Source organism: Mya arenaria, chromosome 3, assembly GCF_026914265.1.
Source record: "Mya arenaria isolate MELC-2E11 chromosome 3, ASM2691426v1".
NCBI lineage: Eukaryota > Metazoa > Mollusca > Bivalvia > Myida > Myidae > Mya > Mya arenaria.
Genome location: NC_069124.1, coordinates 34889468 through 34908069, shown reverse-complemented (window position 1 = coordinate 34908069; position 18602 = coordinate 34889468). Strand labels below are relative to the sequence as shown.

General features: G+C 36.6%; 2 protein-coding genes and 1 long non-coding RNA gene across 3 annotated transcripts; all 3 read right to left on the bottom strand.

Moving 5' to 3' along the window:
- Positions 1-654: 654 nt before the first annotated feature.
- LOC128225980 (U7 snRNA-associated Sm-like protein LSm10) lies at positions 655-5700 on the bottom strand. Its single transcript, XM_052935873.1, has 2 exons — positions 5298-5700; positions 655-773 (listed from the first exon to the last, which is right to left on the bottom strand). The coding sequence occupies exons 1-2, from the start codon at positions 5698-5700 to the stop codon at positions 655-657; spliced, it is 522 nt and encodes a 173-aa protein (XP_052791833.1).
- LOC128228507 (uncharacterized) lies at positions 5700-8588 on the bottom strand. Its single transcript, XR_008259932.1, has 3 exons — positions 8543-8588; positions 6766-6902; positions 5700-5711 (listed from the first exon to the last, which is right to left on the bottom strand). It is a non-coding gene; the product is annotated as an uncharacterized LOC128228507 (long non-coding RNA).
- A 2062-nt stretch (positions 8589-10650) lies between these two features.
- On the bottom strand, positions 10651-15340 carry LOC128225594 (archaemetzincin-2-like). Its single transcript, XM_052935482.1, has 2 exons — positions 15308-15340; positions 10651-13964 (listed from the first exon to the last, which is right to left on the bottom strand). Exon 2 carries the CDS (start codon positions 13947-13949, stop codon positions 12768-12770), a length of 1182 nt encoding a protein of 393 aa, XP_052791442.1. The 5' UTR covers positions 13950-13964; positions 15308-15340; the 3' UTR covers positions 10651-12767.
- Positions 15341-18602: the final 3262 nt, after the last annotated feature.

The following is an 18602-nucleotide window of genomic DNA, read 5'->3' as shown; positions in this document are numbered from 1 at the left end:
TTTTTTCGAACAACAAGGTCTTGCATTAGTTTAGTCTTAAGTGCGTTATACGAGGTTGGAGTGGATTGTTTTGGAATAAATATTAGGTAGCATATAACTGCCGTAAGATATCCCGATAACCAGGTGGCAGTTCTGGGCACTTTTAAGCCTGTTTTTAGTCTAATGACATCTATCTTACCAAAAACGTTTCGCGAATATTAACTACGAGATAGCTAGATAGCTATCGCGAAAATGAAGTGTTTCACTTGAAATAACAGGTTATCTTGCGGCAGTTATACTATATAGAAATGAAATTTCTAGCTTTTCAACGCAAATATTCAGTCGAATTACAACAAACTTTCACCAGTAAAAAGTTATATGTACATACAAACTTTATCCTTTTATTTTTTAAGCCCTGGAGCAGTGATTACGAACAGTCTCAAGTCTGAGTTCAGACTCATTTTATGGTAAAACTTCATTTCATTGTTATTTCCTTCTATCACAGCATTGATGGTAAAATTTGCTGAAATATATTACTATTTGGATGTGTGTTTTTTTCTATTATTTTCATACTTTTTTGTCAAAGAAATACAATAAATATGATTGTTTTTTTTTTCCTTTATAAAAATGCTTTTCTGAGTCTGAGTCTAAACTTGGACTGGAGACTTTTCGTAATCATGGCCCCTGGTCTCGAGAATCAAGCATTTGCAATTTCGGGGGAACCAAAGTAGATGCGTACGCCTGGGCGTTCTGGAGTATGCCTCGATATGCCGCAGCATCGTCTGCCAGACAGTCTGGACCATAGCGTGTCTTACAACATGAAGACGTTTAATTCCAGTCGCTGCAAACCATAATTTGCTCATCGCCTTGATAAGTTTGTCCACAGAGCAGAGTAGTTTATTAACGCATATCGGGCCAGGCCTTAATGGTTACTGGGTCGAATTACATAATTCCGTTATGCATAAGATGCTTGTAACATTAACTGTATAATGAAGCTCACCATTAGAATGGATATATACAATTACTGTGTGTTTCATAAGTAGCACCAAGATTGTCGTTAATTTCGGTTTATTTCAACAGTTTGCAATGAAAATCGCATGATTTATATCGTTTCTAATCAAGATACAAGATACAAGAATCTTTCTTTAATTTCGGGTATATGAGAGCAAGAAACATAAGCTCTATGAGCTATTTTCCGACATGACCAAACCTCTTAGCTGAAACCGTTATATATTTTTTTTAATCAATTGTATAATATTTCTATGGAAAACGATAATGTTGATATTGATTACGAAAGTCACAAACAAGGAAATATGATGAATAGTTTCGTTAAATTAAATATTATTTACAAAGTGTCAACTCCTTTTAAAAACATTTGCTGAAACCATTTTACCAGCTAAATTTACTTTTAAGAAAGTTCCTGTCTAAACATCCTTCGTCTTACTTTTTAAACATTTGCGTTTAATCCCCCAAAATAACAAGAGCGCCGCGCAGTGGGCGCCAAGTGTTCCCTACCGGTTTAAAGCCTTGTGAAAAATGATGAGCGTGTCTGATGAGAATCTCCATGAACACTTTAACAAATCCTACCAATAAATCAAAGTTGTTTAAGTTACCTCAGCCCATATGATAGTGAACTAATGACATTTACAGTAAACTTTATCCATAAAAATGCAACAGTTTTAGCCGTAAAACCTTCCAGATCACCCGTGTCTAGTTTTGACGTATTGTCCTCTATCCACATACTGAGTTTCATGAACCTAGCTTTGATACTTTTTGAGGTATCACAGGACCAAGTTGACTTTTAATGTCAAGGGCAATAACCTTCGTTACCTTGTCTGACGAAAAAATAAACTAATGTGCATAATCTCCATATTGCCCTCTTTCCACATACTAAGTTTCATTAACCTAGTTTGGATACTTTTTTAGTTATCCCAGGACCCAGAATTTTTTACCATCAACAGCTATATTTTTAATAAGTCGAGGGCCATAACTCTGCATAATTTTATCTGACAAAAAAGTAAACTAACGTGCATAATCTCAATATTGCCCTCTCTCCACATAGTCAGTTTCATTACCTAGCTTTGATACTTTTTGAGTAATCACAGGACCGAGATTTTTGTGGACGGACGGAGGGTAAACCTTAAGTCCTTCCGGTGAAACCGGTGGGGAACTATAATCACTTTAATAAAAAAACATATTAAGCGACATGAGGTTCAACACAAATCACAGCAAACATGCCATTTTGAAACACATCTTTCTTTCTCACCAAGCATTTTGGTTCAATCGTATGTGAAACACACAATAATACCCGCATATTAGTGTTGCCATTCCACCAAGCTTTGCCAAACACACCAAGTAAGATGACCGTGATAGTCCTATATATCGCTCAGGTATCGAAGCGAACCAATAGTTGTCACCAAACGACAACATTCCTACTAAATTTCATGTGGTAGAAAAGGCTGCAATATGAGTTTACACGGAGTTTAGAACAATTGACCTTTTTACCTACCGAAGATCCAACATAACCCATTTTTAAGCTTGGCCTGAATGTTCAAAATCTAGCATATTTCTAGAGTTTTCTCATAGTTTCTCATAGTTTCTCATAGTTTGACTTAGTAACATAATTGTTGACCTGACACTCGGGCTCGAAACATATCAGAAACATATCAGAAACTGACCAAAAACTAACATCAAGCAGGATTCTGACCACAATTTAAACTACATCGGTAGTAAATATGACCTCATTGGAGTTAGCAAAATTGTTGGTGACCTAGTTTTCAATTTAACACTACCCATTTTCGACCTTGACCTAGTATTTGAGAACACAACCATTCTTAGCAAGCTTCATGATATAACAATGGAAAATACAATGTCATAGTATAATGTGCTAACAAGACATGCGCTTCTTGCATGTACGATGATGTACCCGTTTTAAAAACTTACTGGACTTATATTCTCAACTAACGTATATTTTACGGATATATTAACTATAAACTCATAAGAAATGTTCACGCTGGTGTCCAAAAGCATAAGCTGAAGACGGGCACAGTTTGGTCAAAATACGTCACATTGATAACTTTGTACTAAGTCTAATGTGATTTAAAAGTTTATTAACAGGATCGCCAACTGTCTCAAAATACGCCCAGACTTATTTTAGGGCACCAAATTTGATGACAAGTGGTTGTATGTTAAGCCAAATTTAGAGAGCCCACACTAAAATACGGGTTTTGGCAATTCAAGGGCCATGACTCTGGAGTGACTGAGGCGACATGTCTGGTTATCGAACTTGTCCCAGATATTATGCCCATAAATATTCTGACCCAATTTAGTGACGATTGGACTGAGGTTTCTAATGACATTGATCGGACAAGACCGATTTTAATCTTTAATGAAAGGGCGATAGCTCAAGCGATACGGCTGGTTATCAAACATGTCTGAGATATGCCCATACACAATATGACTGAAAATGGTGATGTTTATACAAAGTCTTCTATATAAGTTGATCGGACAGAACCAACTTTGGTGAGTTTCTATATTTAAAGGGCGATAACTGTCGAGTGACTCATTCAACATGGCTGGTAATCGATCTTGATATTTTTTGCCATTCACATTCTGAAGTGTTATGCATCACACAACCAACAATAACGTCAAACCAGATCAAATGGCACCGATTTTAAGTGTGACAATGATATTTAGAAATTTTAGACCTAACTTAATCTTAATATAAAAACAAGAGATGTTTGTCAAATATTATGCACCCCTGAGTGCCATGTTGTCAGAAATATTTGGACAATGGAATTAAATATACATGGACCGAAAAGACAGCTAATTTGTCATTAACATTGGATGCCATTGAGGCAGTTTAAAGATTATGACCATTCAAAGTATGATGATATAATAGGTACAGTTTTTAATCATGTTCAGATGATGATCGATAATTGCAGATAAACATGTATCCTCTAAGCAGCAGGGAATACGTAAATATGACTTATATTTTAATGACCTACATGAGTTGTGACCTTGACCTTTATCTCTATGACCTCAAAATTCATACGGGTCATCTATTGGTCACCCCCAACCTAAATGTCAAGTTTGAGGTCCATAGATGCAGGCATTGACAAGTTATCAAACAGACAAGCTTTTTGTGTTCACTATGACCTTGACCTTTGACCTGATGACCCCTAAAATCAATAGGGGTCATCTACTGGCCAGGTCCAACCTCTTAAATAAGTTTGAGTGCCATGGGTGCAAGCATTGACGAGTCATCACTAGGACAACTTTTTCGCATTCTATGTCACTGTGAACTTGACCTTGACCCGATGACCCCTAAAATCAATGGGGTCTTCTACTGGTTAGGCTCAGCATCCATGTAAAATTTGATGACCAAAGGTCCAGGCATTGTTGAGTAATCACTCGGAGAAGCTTTGTCAAACTTTTCACGTTTCAAGTCACTGTGAACTTGACCTTTGATCCAATGACCACTAAAATCAAAAGGGGTCATCCATTGGTCAGGCCCAACCTCCAAGTCAAGTTCGAGGGCTATGGGTGCAGACTTTTTCGAGTTATAACTTGGACAACCTTTAGCATTCAAGATCACTGTGACCTTGACCTTTGACCCGATGACCCTTAAAATCAATAGGGGTCATCTACTGGCCAGGACCAGCCTCTATGTCAAGTTTGATGACCATAAGTCCAGCCATTGTTAAGTTATCACTTGGACAAGCTTTGACAACCTTTTCCCGTTAAAGCTCACTGTGACCTTGACCTTTAATCTGATGACCCCTTAAATCATTTGGGGTCATCTACTGGTGAGGCCCAACCTTGATGACCACAGGTCCAGGTATTGTTATCACTCAGACAAGCTTTGGTCTACCGATGGAACGACTGACCAACCTAAGTATAGACCGAGTGACTGACCGACATATGCAAAGCAATATACCCCCTCTTCTTCGAAGGGGCGCATAACTAGAATGGTTAACCTCGGATTGAAGAATTTTTATTATAATTGCTCAATATGATAATTACTGCAGATTTCAAAAATGCTTAAAATCTACAATGTTAAGAATATCTGTGAACATTAACATTAACATCAGTGTATGTCAACATGTTAACATTGATGGTAAACAGGCTAATATTTGTGCGCAAATCAACTACTTCACTCATTTATGATACACTCATCTTAAAAAAAACATTGTCCTTTTGCAATGTATGTCACTTTATCATTAAAATATTAATCAACATTTAAACAAAAAGCATGCATAACAAAAACATGATTGACAATGATATGAGGTTATATTTTCATTTTCCTGATGCCCTACCCCCTGAGGGTATCTTCTTCTGATGTTTTCTTTGTTTCTCTTTATTCATCATCTTCTTCCATGCAGCATCTTTAATTTCCTGCTTAACTCTCTCAGATGCAACATTATAATTCCTCTTCATAATCTCAGCCTCCATCGCTTTCTTAATGTCCACTGTATCTGGTATATGCACATACCTGACCTGTCTTCCATTGACAAAGAACTCATCAAACTTCTTACTACCCCTTGGGTACTTGATTGTCACGTGATGCATGGTAATGTTCATGTATCCATCCACATGCACTACTCTCCCTGTCACCTCCTTCTCCCCATGTAGTTCCACTGTGGTTTCCATGCCTTCAACTACCTTGAGGAGACAGAGCATGGTGTTGGTGAAGTAGAACTTCTCCCTCGGGGTCTCCATGGCCATGATGGCTATCAAGTGAGAGAAGAAAAAAATGTTTAATCAATTAATTTCTTCTCAGTTACACAACTGCGATAAATGATACCAAAGGCCACTACTACGAGGATAATGCACTATTGCATTTGAAACACAAGTCAACTGCTCGATGGAGGAATCAAATAAAATATTTTATCAATTGAATTCTACTTTACAGTTATGCAACTACGATAAATGATACCAAAGGCCATTATTATAACAATAGCAATTGGGGAAAATGCATTATTGAAATTGAAACACATATCAATTCCTCAACGGAGGAATCATTTATATAGTTGTATGTAACAAAAAAAATTGTTGACTCTCATTTATACAATTGTGGACCCAGAGATCAAAGGACAAACACACGTGCATGTATCTGCATACAGTGGAATCAGGATCCAGTTCCCTTTTTGAGTGTCATTAAACTTTGTCAAATAAACAAAGTAAAACACTTGATAAAATACACTGGAAACAACATGGACTATCCCAGTTACAAACTGGGGCGGATCTTGGAACTGACATTTGGGGGGTCATAACTTAGGGGCACAACATTTTGACATTTGCCTCTCTGTCATAACCGAAATTTAATGGGTTAAAATGTTGGCAGGGGGTATAAGTACAAACTGGTGCATTTTGAGCATATTTTGTTACCTTTTTCTCCAATACTGCCATATAAATTGAATTTGGGTGATTTTAGGGGGGTAGGGGAGCTCACATAGGATGCGCCCCCTAGTGACCAAAGACTTGACAAAGATCTTGTTTAAAGGCACAATGTCAAGGCCTAGCAGACACTGAACCAGAGATTCAATACTTACCACCAACACAGACAGACCACGCATGCATCAATATTGTTATCAATACATGTTGGGGGTCACAGACTCAGAATGGTTAGTGTAACAGGAGTTCACTTGGGTTTAAACTACATGTATAGCTTAGGAGTACTAAACCTCACACTTGTCCAGAAACTTGAAAGATACATGTGTCAGAATTAAAGTCTCTTCCATAGAATGAACATTTTGCACATTGTAGGTCACTATGTATATGTACCTGATAGGCTGTGTATCACCTTGCTGTCAACACAAGAGCAGGTAACTTTCAGACAGCTGATAATCTGTGTATGGCCTTGCTGTCAATGCAAAGGCAGGTTACTGCCAGACACCTTTTGTTCATCTACATGTATTTTCCTGCAAATAGAAACAATAATGGTATATGTCAGCCTTTGTGGAAGTCACTAAGCATTTGAACTTCTCTAGGAATTATTGGGTGACACATGATAAAGGTAAACATAAGCTACATATTGTTCTTGCAAACTACAGTTTAATCAATAATTACTTGTGCTTTACAAAGTTGAAAAAAAAATAATTTGCCATTCATGTTCTTAATATAATATAATCCAATTTTTTCCTCAACTCTCTAATGTAATGAATATTTTAAAAGCTGTTTCACAGCTGCTACATAGATAATTTATTTGCATCTGCTAAGAGTGACAAAGTAGCAGAATTTACAATTTAACATACAGATTATTTTTTGCGACATGTACCAAGTCTTATTTAAGTCAGACAGAAGAGAAAGGGCCTATATCTATATCACCCCTCCAACATGAATGACGGAATGCCACTGGTCATGGACTGGTCACGCCCTGACCCCATATTTTTCCACATTGGGTCACTTACCTTTTTATTATTCCAAAATTTACAATTTCCAAAATGGCGTATTTTTTTCAATTGCAATGAATAGAGGAAACATTTATCAATTAAAATAGTGATATATACCGAACAGGCTAGTATGTGACCCAATATGGGATATACAGGGCGCAGGAAACCATATTCGGGTTCAAGGTTCAGTACATATATATCACTTTAAATCACAAAATAACACTACAATATTACAGTTGTTTTGTTTTATCAAACTATAACCGCAATAATGAGCGTTTACAATTTTTTTTAACATTTGGACATTCATGACGTTCCCCTTATGCACCAGTCAATTTTAACCATGCCCCCCCCCCCTCAAGGTCCCGGGGTATACCGGGGTTACCCGGGGAAATGGGCCGTGTTTTTACCTTTCCGGTGGCCACGCAGTGACTGGTGAATGTGCTGGTTTTGTCTTCGCGTCAAATATAGCGGGGAATGAGCCCAGGAACCCTGGGGTGCAGGGGCATTTGGCAGGGATTTGACCATTAGTTCGTCCTCGCAGGACAGATATTTTACACGGGCTTGGCTAGACTAAAAGTAAGTCCCTGCTTTTCCCAAGACCTGGGGGTGGGGGCTAGTCTAAAATAATAGACGTGTAATTAGGGATTCTTCCCTATCAAAAATCGTAAAAAAATCTGTCAACGTACAATTATTTGGACTAGGGTGGAGGCATGGTTCAAGACTCTGAAACGGCTGTTTATAAAGGCTATGTCAAACTAATGTTAATGAACATTTGGTACCAATAACTGCTACTCACAGATTCAATGTACTACAGAACATAATGCTACAATCCTTAGATGATATAAACAAAAGGGTTGATAAATTAATTCAAATCGATGTGTTACCTACGTGACTTCTATCTAAAATGATTTTATAGATAATAAAAAAAAATCAACAAAATACTTTAAATTTGCAGTTTTGAGACACATTAAACATTGCAGTTTTGGCATACCTTTTGTATGCTACTTTCAGTTTCACTTTGAACAGACAATAACATTGAAAATAATCTTTGAACTTAGTTACTGTATGTCATGAATGTTGTTTTCGTGCAAATTCATTGCAGTAACAAATTTGAACTTAATCAACACTATGTTCGTGGCTATGTCATATACAAACGACATTATTTTTACCTTCTTCCAAATCTAATTATCTTGGCTGCTTTTTTCGGTTACAGACTACCATCATTATCATGGTGCATCGAATTACCGGATTGCGTGGGTTATTAAATACTTAAATGTCATGCGCAGTAACCTCCCCTAACAAGTCTACTGTTACAACCGATACTATAACTGTAGAAAATAAATTTGTAACGCTTTGTATACAGTAGGCAGGGGCGGATTCCATATTTAACGTAGATAGGTCCGCAGCGTCGTACGTACGGCCCTCCCTCAAGAATCGAAAAATATAAACTCTTAAACATGTCATGGTGGATTACATGTAGGGAGGCATCCATCCCTCAGAACCTATTGGCTAATTTTAAAATAAGTCTAAAATGGGTATGGTGGTGTATTCTTTGTATTTTTTTACTATATTAGCCTAAATATTCGGGTGCCAGGGTACTTTTTAGTTTCTCCATATTACAAAGAGGTTTCCAAATATTCAGGTGTACAAGTTAACACTTATACATGTACATGTTAACACCTATACATGTACATGTTAACTTGAAATGCGGTTGCGTTTAAAAGGTGCTTATGAAAGGACACTTAAAACTTGAACGTGTAGGTTCACTGTTACTCGCATCAATCACGTTCCTAGTGCTGTCGCACATGTCATTATAGCAGTGTACATTGCTCACATACTTAGATGGCATGATGCACAAAAAGAAGCAGCACAAACAAGTTATCTTTCGTACCCTCTCCATTAATTATCGTAGTAGTTATATAAAAACATATGGGTAAAAACACGTTGACGCTTGACTTGACTTCATTTACAAACGTGCCATTAGCTGTTGGAATATATAACCATTCAAATGCGCTTAAGTACATGTAGTTTGATCTGGTATGTACCGGTAATGCCTCCCTTTTTACATGCAAGAGTGTCCATTATATTACCCCTGGGATCGGGCCTGCTCTTATGACATTGAGAAACATTTACTTGATGTTTACATAACAGCGATACATTTAGACATGGACACACACAAACTATATTTAAATGTGCGGTCTGTATGTTGCAAAAGTGAAATTTGATCTTGACATCACTTAATGTGACTTTGGCCAGCGGGATGAGCTTCCATTAAAACATATTTTAAGTTACTTTGTGTACCTGGTATATACTGGAATAAGACCTGACCATGTTCGAAAGCTTGTTGGCGCATATTTGACAAGAACATCCATTGCAGTCATAATACTAATCCACATAACTCTGATCTTTCCAAATGTCAAATCCCGCCATGATTAGGACGATGTATTTTTGTTTCGATCCAAGTCAGGCTAAAAAAGGGTTTTATTCTAGTCAGCACTTCAGTTGTTGTTTTGTTGTGCGAAAATGGACACTATCCCATGCTTCAACCCTATTTTAAGGTCTAGAATATATCTTATAGACGTGTTCAAACACACTGAATACATTGTGAACAGCAGACTTTTATGGCGTTAATGAATGTAACCTTGAACAACTATTTGATCTGTTAAGGTCAAACACAGGTCTTGACGAGTTAACAAGTAACATTGGTGTAAAGGAATGGGACCATAACCTTCAGCAAGGACTTTTGCTGGGTCTAGTATTTCAATTCAGTGCATGTTTATTGCTTTCGAACAATTACTTTGACAAATGTCCAAGAGCTTTAAAGACTGGTGTGTAAAGGGGATACTCCCGATAGACACCAGAGGATACGATTGCAAGAATTAACGGAATGCTTGCGACACATGCATCTTTCGCAGTTTTTGCACATTTTTCCAATTCGAAATTTACTGGGGTTGTCTGGGTTTATCTGTACTCATAACCAGATACGATTTAAACTGGGAAACTATTATGCGCCATTTTTCGAACGGGGAAACACAGATAAGAAAGCAACATGATTGTGCGTTTAATATTTTAATTATGTAAAATGATGTATTGTCGGACTCCTACTAGCTCAAATTGACAATTCTAGGCTTGTTTTGAGGAAATACTATATTTGCTGAATTTTTGACCATCTGGTGCCTAGCCTCTTTAATAGCTTAAATACCCAAACTGGTATGTTTTGAAGTTCGACATCAGAATTAGACCAGTATAAGCAATCAATAAGAAAAGAAATCAAACCAACATAATAACACAGTTTAATTTAGAAATATTGTCACTATGTAAGATACACTTGGTCAAAGTGACTCTGAATAGATAGAAACATATCAATGTATATGAAAATATGTAAAATATTAAAATGATATCACTGCAATAGATTGCAAAGAAGCATGACGGATTGAATAAACATAAATAAAATACTGTAAAAGTAAAACCCTCATGAAAACAATATCACTAAAGTTTAGATGAAGCAGCATAAAATCATTCTCACATCATGAAAAGAACAAGTATTAAAAACATATCTATGTTAGCATCCTTAAACAAATATGCTTTAAATTGCATTTAGTTGATGGCATGTTTGCCTGTAATGTAGAAGGTTATTTTTGACAATATAAATACTACTTCCTGGGTACACAAATCTTAAAAGTAATATTTTAACCATGTTGCCCGCTTTGGCAGGAAGATGTCAAAATGAACTTGCCCTAAGCCACTCTAACTTGCCCGTACACCTGGAAAACATCATGTTTTTTTTTCCAGCAATGTTTTCTTAGTAACTTTAAACAATGTGGGTAACCTATATTCATTTTGTATTGTTCTTCACCATCCAATATCAAATAATTCAATGAAGTTGGTAGGATTATTGCTATTGCTACAAAAACTATTTTAAATCACTTTATTTTAGAAACAAAACCTTGTACAATCTTAATAAAGCATTCTTATGATCTTGATTTTTGCTGGCATTTCACCTGCTTATCCAAATACATGTAGTTAAATTTTGAATGTGCCCTGTCCTGGTGTTGGTACGTACAGGTTACCGTGAAGATTGGCTTAAGGTCTGATAAAAGTGATGTGCCCCATACATAAATGATATATGTTTATGCATAAAACAAATATGAACAAATAAAACACTTCTACATGTGGTAAAGAAATGATGACAACAATTAGCTTTATAAAAGAAAATTTGAAAAACAAACAGAAGCGCAAAAGTATTTCTAAAGATTTACACATACATAAAAAACGCAAAAATGATAGGACTCCATATGCAAAAATAAAAAAAATAGAATGACAGAGATAGGTGCATAGGTGAAACATATCTTTTACAATATATTTTAAAAGGTGATTAGTCTGATTATGGTGCTAATTATCTACAATTTATGATAAACAAAAAACAGACTCAGAAAAAAATTAGTTTGGTTATTTCTCAATTCAGTAAAACACTATTTCAATGTTAGCATTACTCTTTATCATATCTGAATTTACTATATATGTTTCATTATTTATCTTTTTAAATACTCATGATGGATGTATAATTATCTGAAATAAATACTGGAAACCAATTCATAATAAATTGAATGTTAGTTTCTAAAAATAATAATTTTCACCATTAAAACAGCTTCAATTGCTTCATTCCACTAACAGATAAATACTAGTAACTCTTATACAATAACAAACAAGCTATGCACATATAAACTAGCTGCCTATCTATCTATATCAAACTCTTTAATTCCACACAACAACAAAATGTAAGTAAATAAAACTGAAAAGAGCTAGGAAAGTAGACTGAGGGTAACCAACCCAAGGGTCCTGCCCCATAACAGATACCTATGCACATATCCATAACATAACCAAGAGCACTGCAATTAGATGACAACATTTGGGGGTTCGGGGTGGGATTTTGGAGGGGGTGCTCAATAGGGTCGGATTGCACACAAAATAGTGTGTGTTTTTTTTCCATTTTTACATTATATTTCATCCCCCATGTTTTTATTGCCATCAGAGAAGTATTTTTTCACTGTTATTTTTCTCCTTTTGCATACATCTTTTGCAGAAAGACACTTCAACGAATTGTTACAGAGCTTAAGTAATGTTGATCGGACTCAATCCAGAACAAATGGCGCCGATTTCAAGTGTGACAATGATATTTGGACCCAAATTAATCTTAAAATAAAAAAAATACCTCCCGATATTCCTAACCTATTTTCAGGGCAGTGAAATAGTACACAAACACTTATTTCTTGGCCTAAGTCATGTGGCCTTTAAAAATAAACATTCATGAATTGAATGTGAGTTTTAACATGTGTACAGTTTCTTCTAAATATCTTAACAGTTTTGACTTGTCTATGTCTTTAAAACACATTTCTAGGTTTGTTCGCCAGAAGATTCACATATAGCAGTTATCCGTTGTTTAATCCACCTTTCCTCTTCAGTGAGGCCATGTTCACTATAAAACACCTGCAGGGCCCTGTAGCGTTCAACAACACTGAAGCCAACCAGGGTGTGCAGCTTATGTAGATCGACAGGACACAGGTGCATTGGCTGCCTGAAGTCTTCCTGCAGATGACCGGAGCCATTCATGCAACAATCGTAGAAAATACAGTGATCAACTCCAAGCAAGTGACATATTTCATGGACCAATAGTTTGCAACCTCTTTGCAACATTATCCTGTGTCTTTCATCTTCTGTTGCCTCAGAGTCTCTTTCAATCTGAAACCAATTTTCTTTGGAAAAGGTGAGACAGGGATCATACCTATACAGACTGAAAATGGCAACTCGCTGATTGCCAGCAGCCATCCCTGCAACAAATAAGTCAGAATCTTCACCATAAAGGTCTAACATTGTCAGCCCAATCATGCATATAGCATCTCTAGGTAGCACCTTCCTCAGTTGCATGAGGTTGCTATCCACACAGACTTGTAGATGATCAGTTTCCTTGTTGTAACGACTGCTAAGCTGGTGTTTCTTTGATCTATTACTTGACCGTCTATTACTAGTCTGAGTATTGTCAGGTTGTTCCATCCAAAATACCTGTCCAGAATTCACCTCAAGTTTGATCTTTGATAATGACACAACAGGCAAACCTAGAAAAAGTTCAGTATACTTAAGCATTTTATCTAACAACACTAAACTATCTTCATCGAAATCTCCCACGGGAACTATATAGATTTTTCCCTCAGGATATTTTTCTTTAATAGTTAACCCTGAGGGCAAAAACTCTTGGGACATATACTTCCTCTTTCTTGTAGAAAACCAGGGGCAATCTGAAAGGAATTGTTTGTATGTCTGTCCCTCTTCATTGTACTGAGAGAGCCAGTCATCAACACAGCATGGTATGGGGATTGTCTGGAAAAAGCGACTTCCATCTTTGTTGACCAAGTCGGGATCAAACTCATCAGGTATCTGCTTCCCATACCCAATCGCATTCCTGGCCACAGTTGCTGATGGAGGTTTGAACCCGGAAGCCCAAGGCACTTCTGCTTGCACATCAGTATTCTTCGGGCTTCCTCTCCCCTTGTTAGTGGATGTCCGTGGCTGCTTGGGCATGGTTCAATGTTCAGTCTGCAACAAAATGGAGTACGGTAATTACAAACACAGTCATGTTACAGTTTCAGGTAATTTTGGTCTAAATCCTATCTAGGGTATCAGAATGCACTAGTGATTAATTTGCAAGCTATATAAAAAATTATTACCTGACTTCCTATGTAGTCAATAGTTTTTGCTCTATGACTATTCAATATTTTGGTACCCCTTGTTTGTTTTGGCATCCCTTGTTTGTTTTGGCATATTGCGTATTTTTTCATTTTGCTATGTTTAGTAACTATTTATCACAGAAATCTATGAGCAATTATACTGCAATTTACTTTTCATGTAATTGCTACATCTTCAACTAAAAAGTTCAGTTTCAAATCAAACTGCCCTTCAACTTGACGTGGATCTTTCTTTGTGTTAAAAACACTTATAAAACTGTTTTGTTTGCATTTTGATTTTCCCATAGATACGCCATATAACGCTTCAGCTTCATACTGCAAGATTCACAAAGAAATCAAAATCAATCCATATTATTACCAAATATTTGCTGATGTTTTCACATTATTGATAGTAAACAGATTTTCATTTCAACACAACATTGACCTTTGACCAACTATCCTCAGTAGGGTTCATTTTCCTGTCGTGAGCAACATGCGTTCCAATTTGAGGTCACTGGGCAAAAATGTTCTTCAATTATTGATTGGGAACAGATTTTCAGCTCATGGCCAAGACCTTGATCTTTGACACACTTACTAAAAAATCAATAGCGTTCATCTGCTGGTCACGACCAAGCTGCCAATACCAAGTTTGAGGTCCGTGAGTGTTTGCAAATTATTGATTGGAAACAGAGGATTGGAACAGATCGAGATGTGCAGACATTCAGATTACTATATGCCACCCTTTGGGTGCATTAAAAGCATAACATGATAACTTTAAATTTCCCACTTTAATCAGTTATCTTTATCTCTACAGTATATCAGTTCATTATCTATTTACACCGTCTACTTTAAAATCTTTACAAATTCGGGTGGCAACAGTTAAGTTCACCTAAATGCCCTTCAAAGTGTTTTTTGAGGATTTTATTACTCTGATAGACTCGTTCCAGGGATACATGAAAATGTCAAAGAATACAAATAGTAATCATGAAAGTTCATTAGTGTACATGTATGTAGCTGGACAACAGTTACTCTCACATTGATTGAGTCAGTTTAGTTTCCTGGTTGTACTTTGTAAGCGGATTCATTATGCTAAAATAAACAAGCTGCCATGAAAATGAAACGACGCGAAAGATGATAGACAAACTGATCGTTTGGCTAAACAGTCGAAACAAAAATGACATTAAATCATTTTAGAACAATGAGGAAAATACTTACCAGTTGCTCGAAGTTGTGACAGGTCGTTGTGACATGATCTAGACTGGTTTATAGATTCAGCTTACCAAGTTATGTATCCTTCAGTTCACTAATCGAGAACCATTCTATTAAAGTGCGACTATTAACTGGATTGTAAGAAAAAAGGGAATGCATGGAGCAGTGGGGACGAGAGGTTCGCGGTTGCACTACTGTACAAACTGGTGCGTCAAATGTGTTCCTTTAAAGTTTAACATTTACATTTAAGAACGCTCAAATATTGGGCTTAAAAACTTAAATCAGATAAACGTCCACTAATTCTGAGAACTAATGGAAAAGTGAATAGACGACGCAACCCTATAACAATAAATAATGAAAGTGCAGGCTATGGTAAAAATAGTTGTGCTTACCAAGTTTAGACACAAATACGTTAGCTTATGTTATGAACTTACAAACAGAATATACATGTATAGATTGTTCCATTTTCAAAATAAAACAGATTTTGAAATACTTTTATTACTGTCCAATCATGGAATGCATATCAAATAGTGCTCAACACAGACAGGAATGTACAAATGTAGGTAGGTATGATAACACCCATGCATGTTCTAAAGTCCATCACTAGTGTATTCAAAACCATTCTTAAGACACCAGATGGGTTCTACCGACGGAAATGTATCTGCAATATATGCAGTTATAATCGGCGATTCGATATATGTACTATAATATAGCTGCACTTAAACTGTCTTGTTTGTTTGTTTATTTGAGTTTATCAAGGTCTGCCCGCGTCCATTGGCTGCATTATGGCTTGACCCCGCCGTGACGCCATCACGACTTAAATTGTGTTTAAATGTCATAAGTGACATGAGATAGAAGTGAGGGCAATTCGCAGTCAAATCCAGACATTGGAAGACTTAACCACTAGGCCACGGAGACGGTACTTACATTGTCTCGCTATATAATGCTAGCTTTTATAGCGACACGGAAGAGTGTCCTCCTGCAGAACGATAGGTCGTGGGTTCGATCCCCGACAGATGAACTTAGCTATTTGTGCTGTCCACTACAGTTTATATGCATATGAGATTACCAGTAAGTAATATAAATGAGGCAGATTGATATTATTATAAAACCTCTGGTGAATGAGAATGGTATCTGGCCGTAACCAGATTAAATGCATATTCAAGCAACAAACAGTTACAAATTGAAAAATAAAATAATATTAGACAAATTGAAAAAAAAAAAACTAAAAAAAGGCTAATAAAATAGCATATATGCATTTTATATGCAATAAGCAGAGCGTTCATGTCAGACTTATTGTTGTCAATGATAAGGAGATGATGATTTTCTGCTCAATTTGGAATCATATTCTAAATATACAATAGAGAAAAAGTGTACAATTGGGTGAACTATGGCCCGACTTTCAGTGATATCCTTTCATGTAATAAATGGACAGGTTTTTATCACTATTTTTAAGGATTGTGACCGTCACGAATCGATTCTGAAGGCCAAACTATTTAAGTAAGCATGGCCGGTTTTGAAATCATCTCAACATTGCATACTACACGTTTACAATGAAATCGGTAGTAAAATTACCCAATTTGAAATATTTCAGTATCGAAGTGATGCGTGTTTGTAATATTGTTTTTGGTTTTTATTTTATGCTCCAGGCGCGTAGGAAGGAAATTGACATTGGGGCCGTGGAAGGGGTGGGCTGGGGAGGGGTGTCCCCTCCCGTCGAGATTTTTTTTTCAATTTTAAGCATTGAAAGACTCGATTTCCAGTGAGTTCAGGTTTTATTTTCATGTTTTATCTAAACCTTTTTTCGGTTTAAATAACATTATGAGCAACAGCGACATATTAATTATCGCGCAATCTTAAATTATTCTAAACGCCAGCATCATTTACTTTTAAATACTCATATTTGCGCAGTCTCACAATGTATGTTCATAACAAATTAGCAAAGTTTACCTCTTCATGGTGAAGCCACGAATGACTTTGGAACTATTGCGAGTTGAATGCACCGTGTTCAGTGTTTTAGTGCCAAAAGATCTCTTTGGAAATTTAAAACCTTAGGCAGATTTGGAACGTCCATTTTAAACTTAAATGTGACGCGTTTGAACAAATACAATTGCTGGCTATTTAATGGCAAATCTATGTTAACGAGTAATTGCAATTATCATAATCAACTGTAGTTTTTGAAACATCAAAAACGATACAAATAATTATTGTCTTATTGCCTCTTCTTCCACTTGCCCGTCTTTAATAATCTGCCGCCTGTTTTCACGCCATTCACACACCAATATGCTAGATGTTCACAGGTTTAATTATGACATGGTGACCTGTTTATTCAATATCCAATATCATGTCAGACTGGCATTGTTTTATATGCGCGTAGCTTTATTTAAAATACGATAATAAGAAAATCGGTAACAAATATTCGCGGCCCCATTGCCGTTACTAGCCAGAATATTGGGGCCGCGACCGCGGCCCCAGCTCCTACGCGCCTGTGCTCGTCTATCCCTACTAATAAAGCCCTTACGAATAATACTAAAATATTACGAAGTCATCAGGATACGTTAAAAAGTATATCACGTCTTCTCTATTTTCCCAGATTGTGAAAATTACTAGTAACTGAATGTAAAAATATTTTCACTTTCACAAACTGCATTTTGCCCTTTGATCGTTGAAGCCTTCAGCGCCTACCATCAGTTTTTGTCAGAAAAAAAGGTCTTTGTATTTATCCCGGCGAGTAGATAATACGAAATTCAATAAAACTAGAATTTTAAATAATCCATGTTTTATCTCACATAATTCAGTCATCATTGGGCAAAAACGAATGTGAGCACTTGACACACATGAAGGACCTAATTTAAGATCTAGGTGAAAAGTTATCACTTCATTTTTTATGAATGGTTCTTAATTGCAATTATGATGCAGATGGATTCCCAACATGCTTATATCATAGCTACATTTATTAAATGATCATTGTGCACCAGCATACAGATTGCAGCAACAAGTGCTTGGGAACAGATGGCAGCAACAAACACATGTGAACAGACGGCAGCAACAAACATGTGGGAACTGATGACAGCAACATACATGTTGGAACAGAGGGTAGCAACAAACATGTGGGAACTGACGGCAGCAACACGCATGTGGGAACTGACGGCAGCAACAAGCATGTGGAAACTGACGACAGCTACAAGCATGTGGAAACTGACGACAGCTACAAGCATGTGGGAAATGACGGCAGCAATCGAATGTGGGAACAGATGGCAGCAACAAACTTGTGAAAACTGACGGCAGCTACAAGCATGTG